The sequence below is a fragment of the Clinocottus analis genome, unplaced genomic scaffold (genome assembly GCF_023055335.1).
Source record: "Clinocottus analis isolate CAN_PGR_092001 unplaced genomic scaffold, fCliAna1.0.p SCAF_5, whole genome shotgun sequence".
Lineage (NCBI taxonomy): Eukaryota > Metazoa > Chordata > Actinopteri > Perciformes > Cottidae > Clinocottus > Clinocottus analis.
In genome coordinates, this window is record NW_027176207.1 from 8,161,483 (window position 1) to 8,178,856 (window position 17,374).

The 17,374-nt window shown below is 42.3% G+C and overlaps 1 protein-coding gene across 4 annotated transcripts in view; it reads left to right on the top strand.

The window, feature by feature from the left end:
- The first annotated feature begins 301 nt into the window (after window positions 1-301).
- Window positions 302-17,374, top strand: part of LOC137802435 (cell adhesion molecule DSCAML1-like) — a 53,077-nt gene continuing 36,004 nt past the window's right edge. For 2 of the 4 annotated variants that reach the window (XM_068600287.1, XM_068600288.1), the window contains exons 1-3: window positions 302-524; window positions 9,674-9,994; window positions 12,537-12,683. In XM_068600287.1, coding sequence (XP_068456388.1) covers window positions 302-524; window positions 9,674-9,994; window positions 12,537-12,683 — 691 coding nt within the window. The remainder of the gene's footprint in view (window positions 525-9,673; window positions 9,995-12,536; window positions 12,684-17,374) is intronic. The other 2 variants (XM_068600290.1, XM_068600289.1) reach the window with 1 other exon arrangement.

Here is a 17,374-nt window from a genome sequence, read left to right on the forward strand (position 1 = left end):
ACGTAATTATATTTTCAGAGTCTCCGCAGCAACCTGAGCAGTTTTTGTAGATCCATATTGCGCAAAGAAACGCGGTCATCAGGGGCGCACAGGTGGGTGCGCTCTCTCCAAGGTGCCAACAGATCTGTCTGCGCAGCTCCACCACTCACACAAACTGGCAATTCGGACCCATTTAGACCGAAATCCACTGTTTAGCTCACATCAACTCTCGGCTTTGCGGTGACCCGTCGTTCCGCGGTGTTTGATTAGTGCGGTGAGGATGGATTTGTATGCACAGTAGTCTTGGGAAGAGAGGAGGGACATGGGCGGGGCTGAAGCGCCTCTCATTTCCCCTCCATGCTTAGCGGGGCAGCAGGGCTGGAGAGACCTCCGGGGAGCACAGTCGCCTGTCCAGCACGGAGACCCGCCTGGCCAAAAAACCGCGCCTCACACTTGCCAGGATTGCCAAATATTCCTGAAAAATATACCTGCTATTTATGGCATGTGGCTTGTAACTTTACTCCTGCTGTACTCTCTCCAAGAAGGTAAGAGAAAAAGAAATGCTGCAAATATTCCAAATGCTGTGTGGCGAGTGCTGGAGTCTTGCTGTTGTTTAAGTTGAATGAAAAGTGATAATTAATCGAATGTTCAATTGATTTGTGGCGGTGAATGATGTGCGTGGCTCGTGCTTTGATGTCTCATCGGATGCCCTGTGATGAGGAATTGATATAAATGAAAATATTATTTAAATCAAAATGTACAAACCTACTTTAGCCTAACTGGTAGAAATATTGTGAAAGTAGAGGTGTACAGTGATTGTGTTTTTTCACCTGACTGTTTTGGGGTTTTGTGCAGCGGCCTCAGATGGTGCTGATAGCACGGATTGTTTTCGCATTACCAACTCCGGTTATGAATATGTAAAATGGCTGAATAGGGAGAATGAGGTGCAAATACTGAGGGAGGGTGTGAGAAAAATGAAAACATGTATCGGCCTGCAATTGCATCAATTGATTACGAATTTTAGAGCAAGTTCACTGAAAAATGTAGCAGTTCTGTAAAGTTTTGATGGAAATTCTTGTGATTTTTGATATCTTGATGCTCTCATTGTGTAGCATTTGCTAATTGCAGCTGTTTTCATGGACTCTATTTGGCACGAGCGCTTCATTCCAAAGAGATGCTCTTTTCATTTAGGATGAGATGTTTAGGGTTTTAATTCGTTGTCTGTGTGATGACAAATTGTTTCCATTTTAAATTGGATTGCAAAAAAAACCGGCCCCTTTTTTTCTCCACAACGGCCTTAATAGTTTAATAGATCTACTCCCACATGAAGGCCTTAATTGGCGCATTCAGATTTATCCTCCTTATTTAAATCATTTAGTCCCCGTAATTTCTCCTTTGTTTAATTGTGTTTATAAATCAAGAAGGCGGGTTGTTTGTTTGAATGGATTCTTTTTTGTTCAGTATATGCAGTAAATCCTCGACCCCACTGCAAAGTTGATCTTCTGCTATTACAGTGCATTATAATAATCCTGAATAAATCTGCGTCGAAAATAACATGAATTCAACACTATCTCCACGTGAGAGGCCGTTGTGTATATAGCCAGCCTGTTTTGAGGCATGTTTACATGTTTGTCCTCATAGCACAGGGCCTGAGAGGGTGAACCTTTACTTAGCAGAAAGTCTGGGGCATGGTGGGTTGGCTGGAAGGAGAATATGGCTGTTCTCGATGCAAACGAGATGATTAAAATAGGCCATTTTAAGTTCTGGCATTTTCGCACTCACTGAATAAGCCTCTCCTTTTTTATATCGGCGAATAACAATTAACAGTTAGTCACATATGTGTTGCTCGTGTTTGTTGTTCATGTAGCTGTCCTTAACTCTTTTAAATTCTCTAAGTTTCCCAATATTTGCTATTGATTTAAAGCAATTATTCAACTGGAAAGCTGTGATTTCAGAGCCGCTGTGGGTTTTGCGGAATCTTATTAATACGCGCAAATTTATTTCACCAAATGAGAAAGTCCAGGGGCGTGGGTGCAAATTATAGACTTGCCCGGTCATGTTCCTCACTAATAGCGCACCTGGACCCCGCCGTCGTGCTCGCGCGTGTGCCAGCGCGTGCTTCATGGCTCGTGTTTGCGCGCGTGTGCGTGCGTGTGCGTGTGTGTGTGTGTGTGTGTGTGTGTGTGTGTGTGTTGGCAAGCGCGCGGAGGAGTGACGGGGACACCCCTCTTGGTGTTGTTGTTACATGTTGGACACTTTTCTTATTTCTGCAGAAGCTAAATTGGAAGATCAATCATTTATTTATGTGCAAGATTTTTAAAATATATTTAAATTTTCCCACAAGATTTCTGATTAAATGTTGTTGAGGCAGAGGCAGTGAGGGGTTATTAACGGATCTTAGGGGGGAAAGCTTGAAGGGTAATAACAGTTAATAACCAATAACCAATTAGAGCACAATGCCTATAATTTTTCTGCTGCAATTTAAAATATTATACCTGATTAAAGGATTTTTTAATGATTTTTAATTAGTCATGTCAAAACAAAAAAACGTGTGTTTGTGTTGTCTTCTTTTATTTGAAATTAAATTCACAGATTGTATTTAAGTAATTGTGGATTGCAGAGAATAAAATCCAGGTTATCAAACAGGCCTGCTGTAGGCCCACTCTGAGCATGAATTTAACATTTTATATTTTAAACAAAATTTAATAAATAAATAGATTTGTATAATATTCCAAAAATATCACTTGGATTTTAATTTAAAGCAATAAGGTGATCCCTCACCCTGGTACACTCTTGTCCTCTCCACTGTTCACCCTCTACAAATAGAAATATGCAAAAATACCCCTCACCCCCCTCTTTCCCTCCCCAGTCCAATTCCCTGTGCTGTCTTTGCAAGGCTGCACAATTAAAGCTGCAATCTGAGCTATAGTCACCACTGAATGACAGAGCTGTGTGGTCCACAGGGGTGCCAATCATTACTCAGGTGTGGCACAGGCCTACATTTTTTACCAGCTCAAACCCGGCATTATTTAATTTGCCGAAAACACCCATCTTAAAGAGGGTTAAAGGAGAAATACCAAGCACTCAGTGTGACTTTTGCTGTAATGTGGTCCTTTCAGGACATGATTCAGATTATTTTCATTGAAAATTAGGGTACTGTGCTTCAACAATAATATGAACTAAAGACATGGCCACTAATGCTGGCCATTTTTTTAAACAGAAAATACTAATGCCGGCTTATTGATCAAACAACTTGCTCTACATCTTTTACACTTTTCACTCCAATAACCAGAATTTAAATGTAATAAACAACACAAATGTTAATTATTCTTCACAAATCAGCAAAGACAAAATCAATCAATGTTGTTGTCTAATGGTGGGCAAAGTGTGCTGGTGTGAGACCGTCAGCAGAGAAACGGAGCTCATTGCACATCCCAGCTCACCGGGATGTCACAGCTCTGTCACTGGCAGCCGGGCTCTCCCATTCGTCCTTAAACGAGATTATGAATAAGTACTAATTATTTAAAATAAGACCAAAAAAAAAGATGCAAATGAATGGCGTCGACAGTAAGAAATGTTTTTTTCCCCCCTCACTAGAACTGCTAAATTGAGCCAGACCTCCTCCAAATTTTATTGGATGCTGGGGCTGCACATTTTCAGAAGGAGGGTGCGTTCAGCAAATGTCAAATCTATGAAGCAAGTAGTTGTTTTTGTTGGATCTCTCTCTCTATCTCCATCTCTCTCTCCATCTCTCCCTCCCTCCATCGCTTCCTCTCGCAGTAACTCCCCTCCCTCTCTCTCCCTCATCACTAGGCAGAATTAAAGGTTGGGGGAGGGGCAGTTTATGCAGACTGTGCTGGGACTTGTGATCCACAGATTTGATATTCACATTAAGAGAGAAACTGGCTGCTTTGATGTGAGGGGGAGCAGGTCCCAGGGGACTGCTGAAGTAGCACACTTTTTTTTTCACTGACACAGCACAGGCCGGAGGGAAGGGGGTGGAGGGGTTTAGGGGTGGTGTTTGGAGGTGTGTGTGTGTGTGTGGGGGGGGGGGGGGGTGGGGGGGTGGAGAGCAGATTGTTGGGGACAGGGTGTACAGAAAGACAGTAGGTGGGGAGCACTAAGACCCCTTTCTTGATTAGATGTAAGACCAGCAACCTCCCCCCCCCCTACTTTTCCACCCATCAACCACCTACTTATGCCAAACCCCCTGAGGATTATCCATAAACTTACACCTATCTTCATCCCCTTGCATCCCACCAATATTCAATTCACACCCGTTCTTACGGCAGGTCTCCTCCCACTTCTTCATCTTCTGCCATATGTTTCCACACACAGTTTCAATGGTCTTATCGGAAACATCCCTTGCAACTTTCTGTCCCAAAAAACACCTGAAGGGTGAATGAAGGGGAGGCGGCATGACAGGAGTTACAGTGTTTTGACGGTTCACATGGCTGATGTGCTTGTCTTTTGTTGAGTCCTACTCTGGACCTTTACCACGATCCATTCACAAAATCCGATAAAGAAATGCTGTGAAAAATGGTTTTACCGTGAGAGTGGATTGGAAAGATGGAGATAGGTGAGACAAGAAGAGGAAGAACATGTGGAGGCATTACGCCTCAGGTTGGGCTCAGGGAGCTCTGGGTGTGAGAATGTGTGTATGTGAAACATTGGGGGTTCTGGGTTTGTTTACTTCCTCATCACAATACAGTTGTGTGTGTGTATGTGTGTGTGTGTGTGTGTACACTTCTATGCACACTCACATCCTGGAGAGGCGTAGATCAGCTGCATTATGCATGATGAAACCTTGCATAGGTTATGACTTCTGCCTCTGTGACATACATATTCATGCATGGCGTTCTGGCAGGATGTATGAAATAGTGGCTCCAACTCTGACAGCCTAAGCTTTAGCTCCAGCAGGGCCGTCAGTGCTTCAACGCTTTCCGGTGAGGGCTGGCTTTCTCTCTGGTGCTGTGTCTGAACGAGGCCGATGAAGCCACCTGCATGGATGCAAGGGACCAACAGCAGCAGCAGCAACACAGGGACCCATACAGCTTTGGTCAATGCCGCTATCAGGGCACTGACTGTCCACACGCTGTTGGGGTCAGATCTTTATGCATATGCATCACTGAGAAAGGCTGTGTCACTGAAATGAACAACTGCACACATGGTGCATGTGCGTGGCATACAGTTGTCTCAAATTGTTAAAGTTCACTTGCAGGTTTCATCGTATTTCTATTAGGTAAAAAAGCACAGATGAACGTTGAGCTGAAACAATTAGTTAATTGATATTAGTCAGTCATTCGAAAATGTATCGCAAACTATTTTGACAAACAATTGAGTGTTTTAGCACTACATTCTCTGCTTCCAGCTTTTTTCATAGGAGGATTTTCAAATGTTCTCGGTTTTCTATTGGTGTAAGAAGCATATCTTTGGGTTTTTAATTCTTGCTTGGACCAAACAAGATGTTCTGGGAACTTGTAATTTACCTTATTTGACTATTTTGTGATGTTTTAAAGTCTAAATGAATGATCACAAATTGATGAATTACTCATTAATGAAAATAAATAGTTTGCAGCCCTAGAGATGGCTTAATCAGCCGTAACCACCATATGAGTGAGCTAAGTGCAGAGTTGCGGGCCAGTGGGGCAAGCTCACGCTAACATGCACGAGGCTGCACAGCCGGTCTGTTTGTGTCATCAAAACAAGGACCTGCTAAGGTAGATTTGTTACTGCACTGTATCTTTACATTTATAGCACATAGTTTATTGTTGCCAATTCAACGTGGGAATGCAACTGAAGACATGGATAACAATGCAGAGACTCTTTGTAGTGCTCAAGTTCAGCGGTATATTGTGTTATATTTTTTATCTTTTCATAAGAAGTTGATAAGAATATATCTGTTATATGCGTTGTCTACATTATCTTACCAGTGAAACCAAACTCTTAATACTGTCACATAGTGGCTGTTATGTATGGAATTCTAAGAAGTTTAAGTTTTAACCACTACCTGCTGTGGATCAACTGTAGTACCTGGTTGTAAGTTAGTCTGGGAGCATTCTGGTTTGACAAGATGTTAACTGTAATCAACATAAACCCTCTAAGATCCAATCAATAAACTTTGTTTTTATTGAATGGTGGTAATTTAAATGCTTAAAAACAAAACAAAACCAGTTTAATGTTAGTTAGATTGCATGACTTGAGCTTATGTTAAAGGTTTTATCAATACAACTATTTGTATTATAAATATATAGGCCTTGTGGAACATTAGCTACCTGGGCAAAGCATAAAGTTCTTCTCCAATTCTGTGAGTTGTCAACTTAGTTTCTCTGAAGGTATTATTTTCTATCAGCAAAGGTATGACCCGCTGTATCTAACATAGTCAATGCGTGTTAGCCAATCAGAGGCGGAGTAGGAAGCCTCATCGTTTCACCGCAGCAGGAGTCGTCGTCGGCCTGTCGCTCGTGCATTTTCGTGTCCTCGGTCTCTCTGTTGCTGGCTCGCTAAACGCAGCGCTTACCGCTGACGCTCCTTCTCAGGTAAAGTTGTTATCTCTCAGCAATGTTGCCAATGTTTGTGCTATTAGGGCTGTTAGCACCGGTAGCTGCTAGCTGCCAGCCAACTGTCTCCATGTTGAGAGCCGTGTGGAGGCAATATAAATGCTCTGAACTCCGTTTTGACCACCTAACATTTAATGTGTCTGTTCCTTTGTTAAAACGTAGCTGTTACACGAGGTGAATAATTCCCATATGTCATGGTGTTGTGGTCATAATGGCTAACTTTGATCAGCGTGGGGTGTTTGAGGTGTTATAGATATGTTCAACAAAACATGCAGACAAGTTGCGTGTTGTTTTGGTGAGTATAGCACTAGTGTCACTGGCCCACCTTGATTCTCATGGTTGACTTGACTTCTCAGTACTTCCCATTTGCATTCAGCCATGAGAAAGATGTGTTGAGCATGCAGTCGTTAACCTCCCTGTTGCTACATGTGGCATTTTTGTTTTCTTGCCACTCAAGCCGTCTGTACAGGTTGGCACAGGTGGTATGTAATGTCTGTTGCTTTTAAATGGACTGGAAAGTCCGCCAGTTTGGCACCAACCGGACCTGTGCCAGTTGAGTTTCGGAGTGCACACAGTGTGATATGCCTGACCACGCCACCAAACCAAACAGCGTTTTTTCATCCTATAGCGGACCGGCCTTGCCAGTTCCCGTGGCTCAAGCATTGACACAATTGTTTTACCAAATTGTATTGTATACACACCTTCTGTAAATGACTACTTGCTTATTTTTAGCATATGCTTTTAAGACTTGCACATCTAGGAGACACTGTGATTGAATTGGGGTTTTGGTGACTTTAAGTTTCTAAATTTAGATTGTTCAGAGGGTCACTGTTGTTAGGTTAAATTGTTGCATTGTGTTTTTTATTCACTCACAGCTTTCAAGTGCCAGTGCCACCATGGCAACTCGCTCTGTCTCCTCCCAGTTTGAGTGCTCAGAGCTGCTTTTGGAGTGTGTGTGTCTGTGTGTGTGTGTGTGTGTGTGTGTGTGTGTGTGTGTGTGTGTGTGTGTGTGCATGCGTCTATGTGTGTAAAGTTCATGTGTAGTTTGCCTGGTTTTGACTGGGTCTGAGTGGTGGGAGTTTGCTCTGATCCCCTTTCTATTCCACTTCCCGCTCCATCAGTCCCATTGCTCCCCAGCCCCCAGTGCCTGCGCCCCCAGGCCATATAATCTACTGTATGAGAGGCTCTCCTGCTGCCCAGCCCCCCTCCCCACCCAGCTCTCAGGGTGACCCCCTCACTCCTCCACTTTAGTCCTGTCCCCCCATTGGGAGATTATAGATATTGCAATCTTTAATATGGGCTTTATGCTCAGGGGCCATTATCAGTAATCTGCAAAGGGGAGGGAGTCTGACCTGGTTTTTGCAGCCCACCACTGGACTGCCAGACACATTTTCATATACCATCTGTACCATTCCGTCCAGCTTTATCAATCTCTAGTCTAGTAGAGATAGTAGCACTTCTTTGGAAGTAAGCTGGAGTTATTAACGAACCCTCCTGGATGGAAGCGTCTTCCTTTGGCCGGTTGGAGCTTAGTGACACTCAGCAGTGACACTATTGGTGGTGATTTATTCTGTTTAGATTTTTCTGTGTACATCACACTTAAAATCTCACTTCATCAAAGACACGGCTTAAACTAAGTCATAATATTTTGATGGTCAGATATGTTATTTGCTCTCACTCGTTATTTCTTTTGTTTGATTTTAGTGTAGAAGGTCAATGTCTGATGGACTTTGTGATTCTCTGCATCAATAGGACAAACCGAACAGTCACTGTTCACACAGATGGTTTTCATTTTCACAACTAGGCCTATTTTGGGTACTGTTCTTTGTGTACCTGTGAAAACCTAATAACAGTGTGAACAACAGGAATGTTTCCTCTCTTGTAGTGTTTCCTCAACCTTCCAGCAAGATTCAATGAGTATTCAAAAATGATTTGACTAAGTTCCGAGTTCGAAACCATCATTCAGCTGATGCAGCATAATATCCATCGTAAAGAGCGAGCTGATAATGACAAATAATGAAATTGTCAATCAAGGTAACTTCTATCTGCAGACATTAAATGTATCTGTACCTCTGTGTCTATTTAAAATTATAATTTGATTCATATAAAGAAATGACAATCATAGGTTTCAGCCATAGTGTTCATATCATAAATACATATTGTGTTATTCATGTTGACCATTAGTAAATCAATCAAAATGTAATATCAATATATTCAAACTTGTAGATTTTACCACTGAAAATTTGAACTTATTTTTACATAGTAACTATTGACATTGACAAGCATTAAACAATAACCACTTGTATGCTCAGAGGTAATTTCATCCAATTTGGATCAAAATCATTTAGTATCTTCCAGGATGTTTAACAGACTTTCTATGCTGGACTGAACTGGTGCGAACATGTGTGGGGTGATGTGTATTAGAGGATATTATTTAAAAGCAGCGGCGGTTAACATCCACATCTGGCTGTCAGCACTGTCCCCCACACTCTTTATCTTCTAATCTTTCCTATTATGACCCCAAATTTAAGAGACGTCCCCCCACTTTCTTTCCTCTTCTTACTCTCCTTTCTCTGTTGGTGTTTAATCTGAGTGCCAATGAAGTGTGTGTGTGTGTGTGTGTGTGTGTGTGTACATGCGTGCGCATGTGTGTGCGTGCGCATGTGTGTGTGTTAAATATGTAAGGAGATTAAATAGACTTAAATCTCTGCGTCTGGCATAGAAATTCCAATCACATAACCTATCAACGAGTTCCCTTTCTCTCTGTCTTTGTTTGTGTAGTGTCCACTGTACGGTGGTAACAGGCTCCTCCTCCCTCCGATCCATCTAAATCATCACAGGCTTTAGCCCAAATCCCTGGCTTTCTGAATCACATGACTGATGTTTGCAGCTGGACATTTGACATATATTTGTTATGATTATTTTGCAACACATTTGAAGGACATTCCCTCTCTGTCCATTTTATTGTCCATTAAAGTGATGCAGACTGATTTAAATCAGTTGCAGTGGAATCCTGTTAGCTCTTATTTGAGTGTTTATAGACTGTATACAGTACATAGCAGGTGCTCATCGTTGACCTCTCACCTCCACCCCGGCCTGATATCTGATGTTGTGTTGTCTGTTTGCCTCTGCAGTACACAGTGAGGATGTGGGCTCCACCAGGCTGTACTTTGTGAATGCCTCCCTGCAGAGGGTAACCTACTCCAGCTCGGTGGGGGTGTCCCTGCCCTGTCCAGCAGGGGGCACCCCCAGTGCCATACTGCGCTGGTACCTGGCCACCGGCGATGACATCTACGACGTGCCCCACATCCGGCATGTGCACGCCAATGGCACCCTGCAACTGTACCCCTTCTCGCCCTCAGCCTACAACAGCTACATCCACGACAACGACTACTTCTGCACTGCCGAAAACCAAGCCGGCAAGATCCGCAGCCCCAACATCCGCATCAAAGCTGGTAAGTTGGAACCGTAGTCGGGAAAGGGAATTGGCCTGAAAGTAAAGCAAGACAGACGGATTTGAAAAATGGAGATGAAACAAGGGGGGTTATGGATCAAAAGACCAAAGTTAGACACAACATGATGTGGAATGGAGCAAAAAGGGACAGTTGTGAAAGCATGAATTAGAGCAGATGTGATTGGCAGCTGCAAAAAGCCCTACCCACACACAGCATCACCTGCCCTAAAATAGCCCATCTCGACCTGAACACAGATTGACCTAGAACACAGTCTACAGAGAGAACATCTGCATCACATACTACACTAGGCCTCGGCCTTCGTTCACACCTATTTGACTGAGCTGGTGCTGAACCGCTGCACTTTATACCGACATAACCCCTTTAGCTGCATCTACAGCATGGCCCCATCTGGAAAGATGAAATCCAAAACACAGCCCCTCCAGTACTTAGAGTTTAGTAGCAACGCCAATGTGATTTTTAGATCAACCAGATCAGACGAGGAGGAAAAGGTGTAACAAGGGGATATATCACAGGACCAGATCGTCCTCGGTGACAGTCCTTCACTTCTTAAAAAGTCAGTGCAATTAAAGCCACCAGGAATTTCAAAGCCATTTGTATATTTTTCAAGGAATGCTTTTTAAAGCTTAGCAAGGTGAGAAAAGCAATTAATCACCTAGTAAAAAGCAGATACAGTTCAATGTCAGTGACCTTATAATCGTCTTTTACAGCTGCGTATATGCTTACCTAAAACAGCGATTTTATGTAAATATATATATATATATAATCTTGTAGATAATACCAATATCTCATGCCTTTCTTCGTTAAGGAAAGAGAAGAAAGTAATCATTTCAAGCCTTGGATAAATAAACTAATAATTGACCAATAACTAGTAGATATTATAGGGAGTCTATTTTTGGACATTTTGACCAAAAGCTGCCTCTGTTGCCATCATATTCTCTTTTCTGTCCTTCTTCTCCTCCCTGCTTCCTCGTTCTTCAAACTGTCCTCTTGTGCCAGACTAAATATAGCCACAGCACACTTCTTTAATTATCTCTCATTAACAAACCTAATTGGTGCTTTCCATTGATTGGACCATGTGAGGCTGCTTTAATAAGCCAGACCTCGTCTAAAGTAAAATAGTACATCTGGGGGTTTGGGTTTATGCAGCTCTATAACTAGCAGAGATACTTTACCAAACAGTTACATCAAACCTCAGCCGGAACAAAGCCACAGCTGGATGTTAGTTACACTGCATCTATTGTCCCCTCCCTCCCGTCATTCATTCAGTCCAGTTGGTCCCTCCCCCTTCCCTCCTGCCGTCAACATCTGTTTTCATATTCTGCCTCCCAACACCGACCTGAACTAATACTCATATTCATTCTAATACTAATACTAGCGCCAAGTTGAGGATTTGAGCCAGGGCCCTGAGCTGCATGCCAGCCGGTTGCTGCCTTCATTCCCACATGACCCAAAAGCCTGGCCTCAGGAGACGAGGGATTAGCATGAACCCAACATCCTGCAGCCAGCGGCCTCTGTCGGGCCAGCTCTGGTGCACAGGTTACGGTCAGACAGGATGCGGGCGCTTTGTCCTGAGGTTCAGTCTCGTGACCGTTGTGTTGTACTTGACCTGCCATTGAACAATAATTGACAGGGGTCTCATTTGACTCGCCTAAACTACTTTATGGCTACCTGCCAATTGTATGAACTAATTCCATGGTGGTTTATATCATATTATTTCAGAGTTCCTTAAATGATGTGTTTTTTTATTCTACTCATCTGTTCAAAGAAGATGCAAATTTCCGTACACTTGCATGTGTTTCGCTCTTGCAGCAGAAATGTATGCACGCTGTCATCGTGTCTGTTACCAGGGAAGGGATTCCGAACCAGTTTCTTAGCAACCTTAGGATACGTCCTAGCTTTCGTGTGATTTTGCTAATGAGTCCCTGCTCATTCACCAGAGTGTAAAATATTGCATGAACCTGCATAAACTAAAGCAATAACCCTTCAGTTTACCTAAAATGTGCAGCTAACGTGTTTGCGTGCTTATGAAGTTGTGTGCAAAAGCAGAAGATTGGTGTATTGTGACAATATGACAATACACTAAAGCTAGAAAACAATTCCCATGATTATCCTGCTTAATGGCGGCTCGCAGCAGTTATGGTGAAAGAGGAGGCACAAGAGTAGGCTAGTCATTTCCAATGTATAAATGTAGCATTGTGTGGTAATTGATGAAAGGTTGTCTTGCTTTGGAGTGTTAATGTGATGATGTCAACGCAAGTAGATTATTGTTTTTGTCTCGGAAAACAAAGAGACTCAAATTGTGATGATATCGCCATCATGTTCGTCCTTCTTCTTTCTGGATTGATGATAGAAGATAGAAGTATAGCAGTGATAGTATGTTTACTTTATAATGACTCTATTCTGAAAAACATTTACATTATCATGGGTCACCACACCTCAACTATTCAATGGTGGGATATACTATTGCCTCTTTAAATCTTGAGATATCAGCTGTCTCAATATGATTTGTGTGTTTTTGTAGTTTTCAGGGAGCCCTACACTGTGCGGGTGGCGGACCAGCGCTCGATGCGGAGCAACGTAGCTGTGTTCAAGTGCCTCATCCCCGCTGCCGTGCAGGAGTACGTCAGCGTTGTTTCCTGGGAAAGAGACACGGTTTCCATCGTACCAGGTAGTTATCCTGGTTCATTCATTTCATAGAATTTAAGTATGTCTTTATTGTTTGTGTGTGCGTGTGAGTGTGTGTGTGAGCGTCTGTTTGTGTGTGAGGACGGCTGCAGCACTGCTGGGCTATATGTTTGACCGAACTCTTAACTTGTGTCTTCTGTCTGCTCATTGTTCTGGATCACTGATCTGCTCCTCCTCCTCATCCTTCTCCTCCTCCTCCTTCTGATCCTCCTTCGTCTTCCTCCTCTTTTCACAGACTTATCCCGCTCTGCTATCACTGCTTTTACATCTCATCACATACAAATGTTCCGCTAATGTCAGATCCGGCCTCTAATTGAGATTGACGCGGCATTAGACAGACTCTCTTCCAAGTCACATGATATTTCCACAGTTTCTCCTCATCAAATCTATTCCTGTCCTCTCCCTGCCTGTCTTCCCACCATGTCCTTGAAGAACAGGGCCACAATTAGAGACATAGGATGTCGATAGGACTGTGCCCCCACATTCATCTTCATTAACCTCATTTGTGCGTGTCTGTGCAAGAGAGAGAGAAACATAGTGTTCAGTCACTTTGTTTGTGAATAAATTATGAGTGTGTTAATGTGTAATTATACTTTGTGTGTAATATATGTTCTAGATGTATGAATGATTATTTTTCTGCATTTAAAATGTTTGCAATAACAATGTAGGAGAGCGGGATGAGAGGTAGAGGAGATAAATGAACCAAAGGAAGAGAAGCAAGGAGGGTAGTAGGGCAAGAACGGCCTCAGGTCCTGGCAGATGGTGTTTTATATTATATGTATGCAAAACACACAGACACTGTGTCACACATACACATGCACCTAGGTTTCAGCAGTTTATTCTCAGAAATGTCTGTGTTTCTTTTACTTATTTTTCAGTTTCAAATGTACAGCATTGTAGTGTTTTGCTGCACTTTGTAACACATTTTTGTATTTAGTAATCATACAAAAAACTGTGACATAAGGGAACAACATATTTGGTCAGAACTACCAAAAATGCCTGTTATGCATTATATATTAAAATGTATTACATCCTTTTTTTGGCTTTCTGCTTCACCAGTATTCAATATTTCCTTTTCACTCACAAAATTAGTTGCAAAAATTTAACGCTTATCTTTTTAACTTCTCATTTAATTTGATTTAAATACATAACATGCAGATATTGTACGCAAACACGTAAAACCAGGCATTCCCTTGTATAAAAAATTCTGTTCGATTATTAAATGAGATTTTAAAATACCATTTTCATTGTTATTATAGTCTGATACGCTGTTTAACTTTACACTCATAAATAAAAGTGTTTGATTCACAGTGACAAACATGACTTCCTATATTTCCTAAACGTCAATACAGCTGATCTGGTTTTGGATGTGCTAGTAGTGTGTGAGGTTATTTATGTTTTTCTTATATATGGGGTGTAGCTATGTGTACCGTCATGAGGCTTCTGTGTGTAATTAGGGGTATATAGGTCAGCTGATGAGCAGTGAGTGTGACGATCAGATGTTGAACATGATGAGCTGCTCACTGAACTTTCATTTCCCTACGACAGCGGCACACACAAACACAACAAGCACTCGCAATGCGGCTGTGTTCAACCTTGACCCCATCCTCCTCGCTAATCAACACAGTGACCTCATCATCCTTACAGCCAATCAACGGCGTCTTTTATCCGCAACATGACCTCTAAAACGCAACGGTCTGCAGAACAGTTCTCGATCTGAATATTGTAAGTGCACTCTCACATTGATGCACAACAACGAGGCAGACATGCACACGTACACATACGGAGAATATCAATATCCAGTGATATCAATATACAGTACACACACGTGGTTATATAAACATTCCAATGAGAAACATTATTGATGCTGATATCCAACTCCACAGTTAACCCTCTTTTTGAGTTACTTTAACATCATCGGTCAAACTCTTTCTCTTGGCCAGCAACGGACTCTCTGGATAGGTCTAATGAAGATGTGAAAATTAAAATTGATTTTGTGACTGGGAGCTCTCTGCATGCGAGTGTGTGGCTGGTTGCCTGTCTGGCCTGTCACTCTTTCTTTGCCTAAGAAACAGCGGGAGCAGTTGCAGTTGATTTCGACTGAGTAAATCCATACATGTTATGGTCGTGTACACCGTGCACCTGTCTATTTTAATCAAAAGCTTTCATTCCATCATTTTCCATACATGCTTGTTCCTGTCCCCATCCCAGATGCACTGTGCAGAAGGCAGGGAAACAACCTGGACTTTTTAACGGTCGATCATACAGCAAAGAGAGATAGACAAACAATCACATTCACACAATTGACTCGCATGTCTTTTATTTTGTTCAAATCCCCTTTAGCCGTCTCTCTGTGGTAACACACACTCTGCCTGGTATTGTGTGGATAAAGAGGGACATTGTCTGCTGAAATCCACTGCAAACAGCAAGTCAAAGCATTCAACTGTCACCAAACTTTCTTTGAATTTCTAAAACATTACTCTGTTGGGCAGTGATTGGCTGGTTGCATTGTTGCAACACAAAAGAAAAACATTTATATTGAAGGTATTGATGCATTCAAGTCATCTGCCTTCCCGAGCCACATCTGTGCCTCAGACCTGATGCTAAATCTTCCGATGGTTTCTCTTCTAAAATTAACATGACAAAAGTAACTAGACCACCCTCTGTCCTTTTTAGGTAAAACATAAAAACACATATATTTCAATGAATCTACTTCATCTTTACTCACCTGTGCCTTGAAGTGTACTGAGAAATGTCTATGCAAAGACCCTAATCAGTAATGCGCTCACATACCGGTCTAAAGGTTGAGTTGATGACATAACACAATGCAGCCGTGCCCTCTGAACTCCAACAGGTTCCATTTTGTCAAACACACATGTTACCCATCTGGAGCTGTGTGTGTGTGTGTGTGTGTGTGTGTGTGTGTGTGTCTGTGTGTGTGTGTGTGTATGTGTGTGTGCGTGTGCATGTGTGTGTCCCCTTGCCTGCCCCACTTTCCTGTCCAGCCAGGACAGTGATGGGGTTTAAGAGGGGAGGGGTGTAGGCAGACTGACCTATTTCCCTCTCACTTCTCCGTCCCATGCCATCCCTGTAGTTGAGCTGTGTGAGTGTGTATGTGTGGGTGTGAGTGCGCGTGTGTGTGACCCTCTGAGACAATGGAGGCCTGCTAGTCTGAGCAGTGATCTGAAGGAGGAGAGCTGGAACGAGGACAGAGAGATAGAGGGTTTATGGACGGGAATAAAAACAACAGTGGGACACAGAGAGGGTTCAGCTTGCAGATCGAGGACGTCAGTCTAACCAGCAGAAAGCTAATGAGTGGCTCCGATGAATAGAGACCGGACCAGCAGATGGCTGTGGCCACATGGTGGTCCACAGAAGATGCCCAACCATACTCCATCTAATCCACCTGCCACACAGTTTGGCCTTGTTTATGTATTTGCACAGTAATTTGATACACATGCCCGTAAAACCCAGAGCTGAAAAGCAATGACAGAAGGGCAAAATTTAAATTTATGGATGAGGTTAGTTCAAAACAAAAGAGAAAACTCTTCTTGCACACATCAACATTTCACACAATCATCTTTAATACTCTAATGCACTATTTATTTTTTCCTCCTTTTGTACTCATTTTTTGCATGAAATGTGTTCTATTTTCTGTCTCATCCTCTCATGTTCTCTCCAAACTTCCACTCCACCATGTTCTCCTCCCTCAAGGTTGAATAGTACAAGATGCAGATGTGTTTTGCATGCATATAAACCCATCGACAGACTTCTTCAGTCTCGTTAAACCCCTGTGGTGTTGAAAGTAAGGTGGATTTAACCTATGTTTAACCTGTCGGTGTGTAAATGCTGAGTTATCAGGTCTCTAATTTGAACTTGGATCCTAATGGGTGTCACCGGGTGGCGAGGTCACTTACAGGCTACATTACCGATCAATCCTCTGCCCCTGGGGTCCCTGCTGGAAGTCAAGCGGCTGAACAGAGACACCACCACACAAACACACACACGCACACGCACACACATAGGGGTTAATTGGCGACACCTGGACCTATATAAAAATATATAGAAATAAAGTTAGCTCCTAAGCTAAATGGATTTGCAGTGAGTTGAATTTAAAAAGGATGAATTGAGTGGTGCTCTACCTCTCCACTTCTGCCTCGACGACTATATTTAGGGTTGCAACTAGCGACTACTATCGATCATCATCAATTGATCTGCTGGTTAAGCCCGTTAGAATTTCCCACAGCGACAAAAGGGGCGTCATCAAATTCTATTTTTTTTTCTTAAATCACCATGCATAGTTCACAGCACATCATGGTTTAATCAAAAGTAGTCTATTACAAGGGTTATAAACAGGTTTGGACCATATACATATATTAACTGCTAATTGGACCTTTACATATATGATAGATACAGCATATGTGCCTGTTTGTGTATTTAAATATAAATATATTATATTCTTAGATAACCTTGATAAGTAAGTACAAATATTTTTTATATATAAATATTATTATTCACACATGCACATACTGTAGATTTTTCTTTGAACAGATTAATTAAAAACTTAGTGTCATAAGGCTTTGCACAGGTGCAGCGAGGAGAGAGGTGACAAAGGCAGAGGGACCTCATGGAGAGCGGTGGTGTGTTAGGACACGATGTCTGTTTGTAAATCTG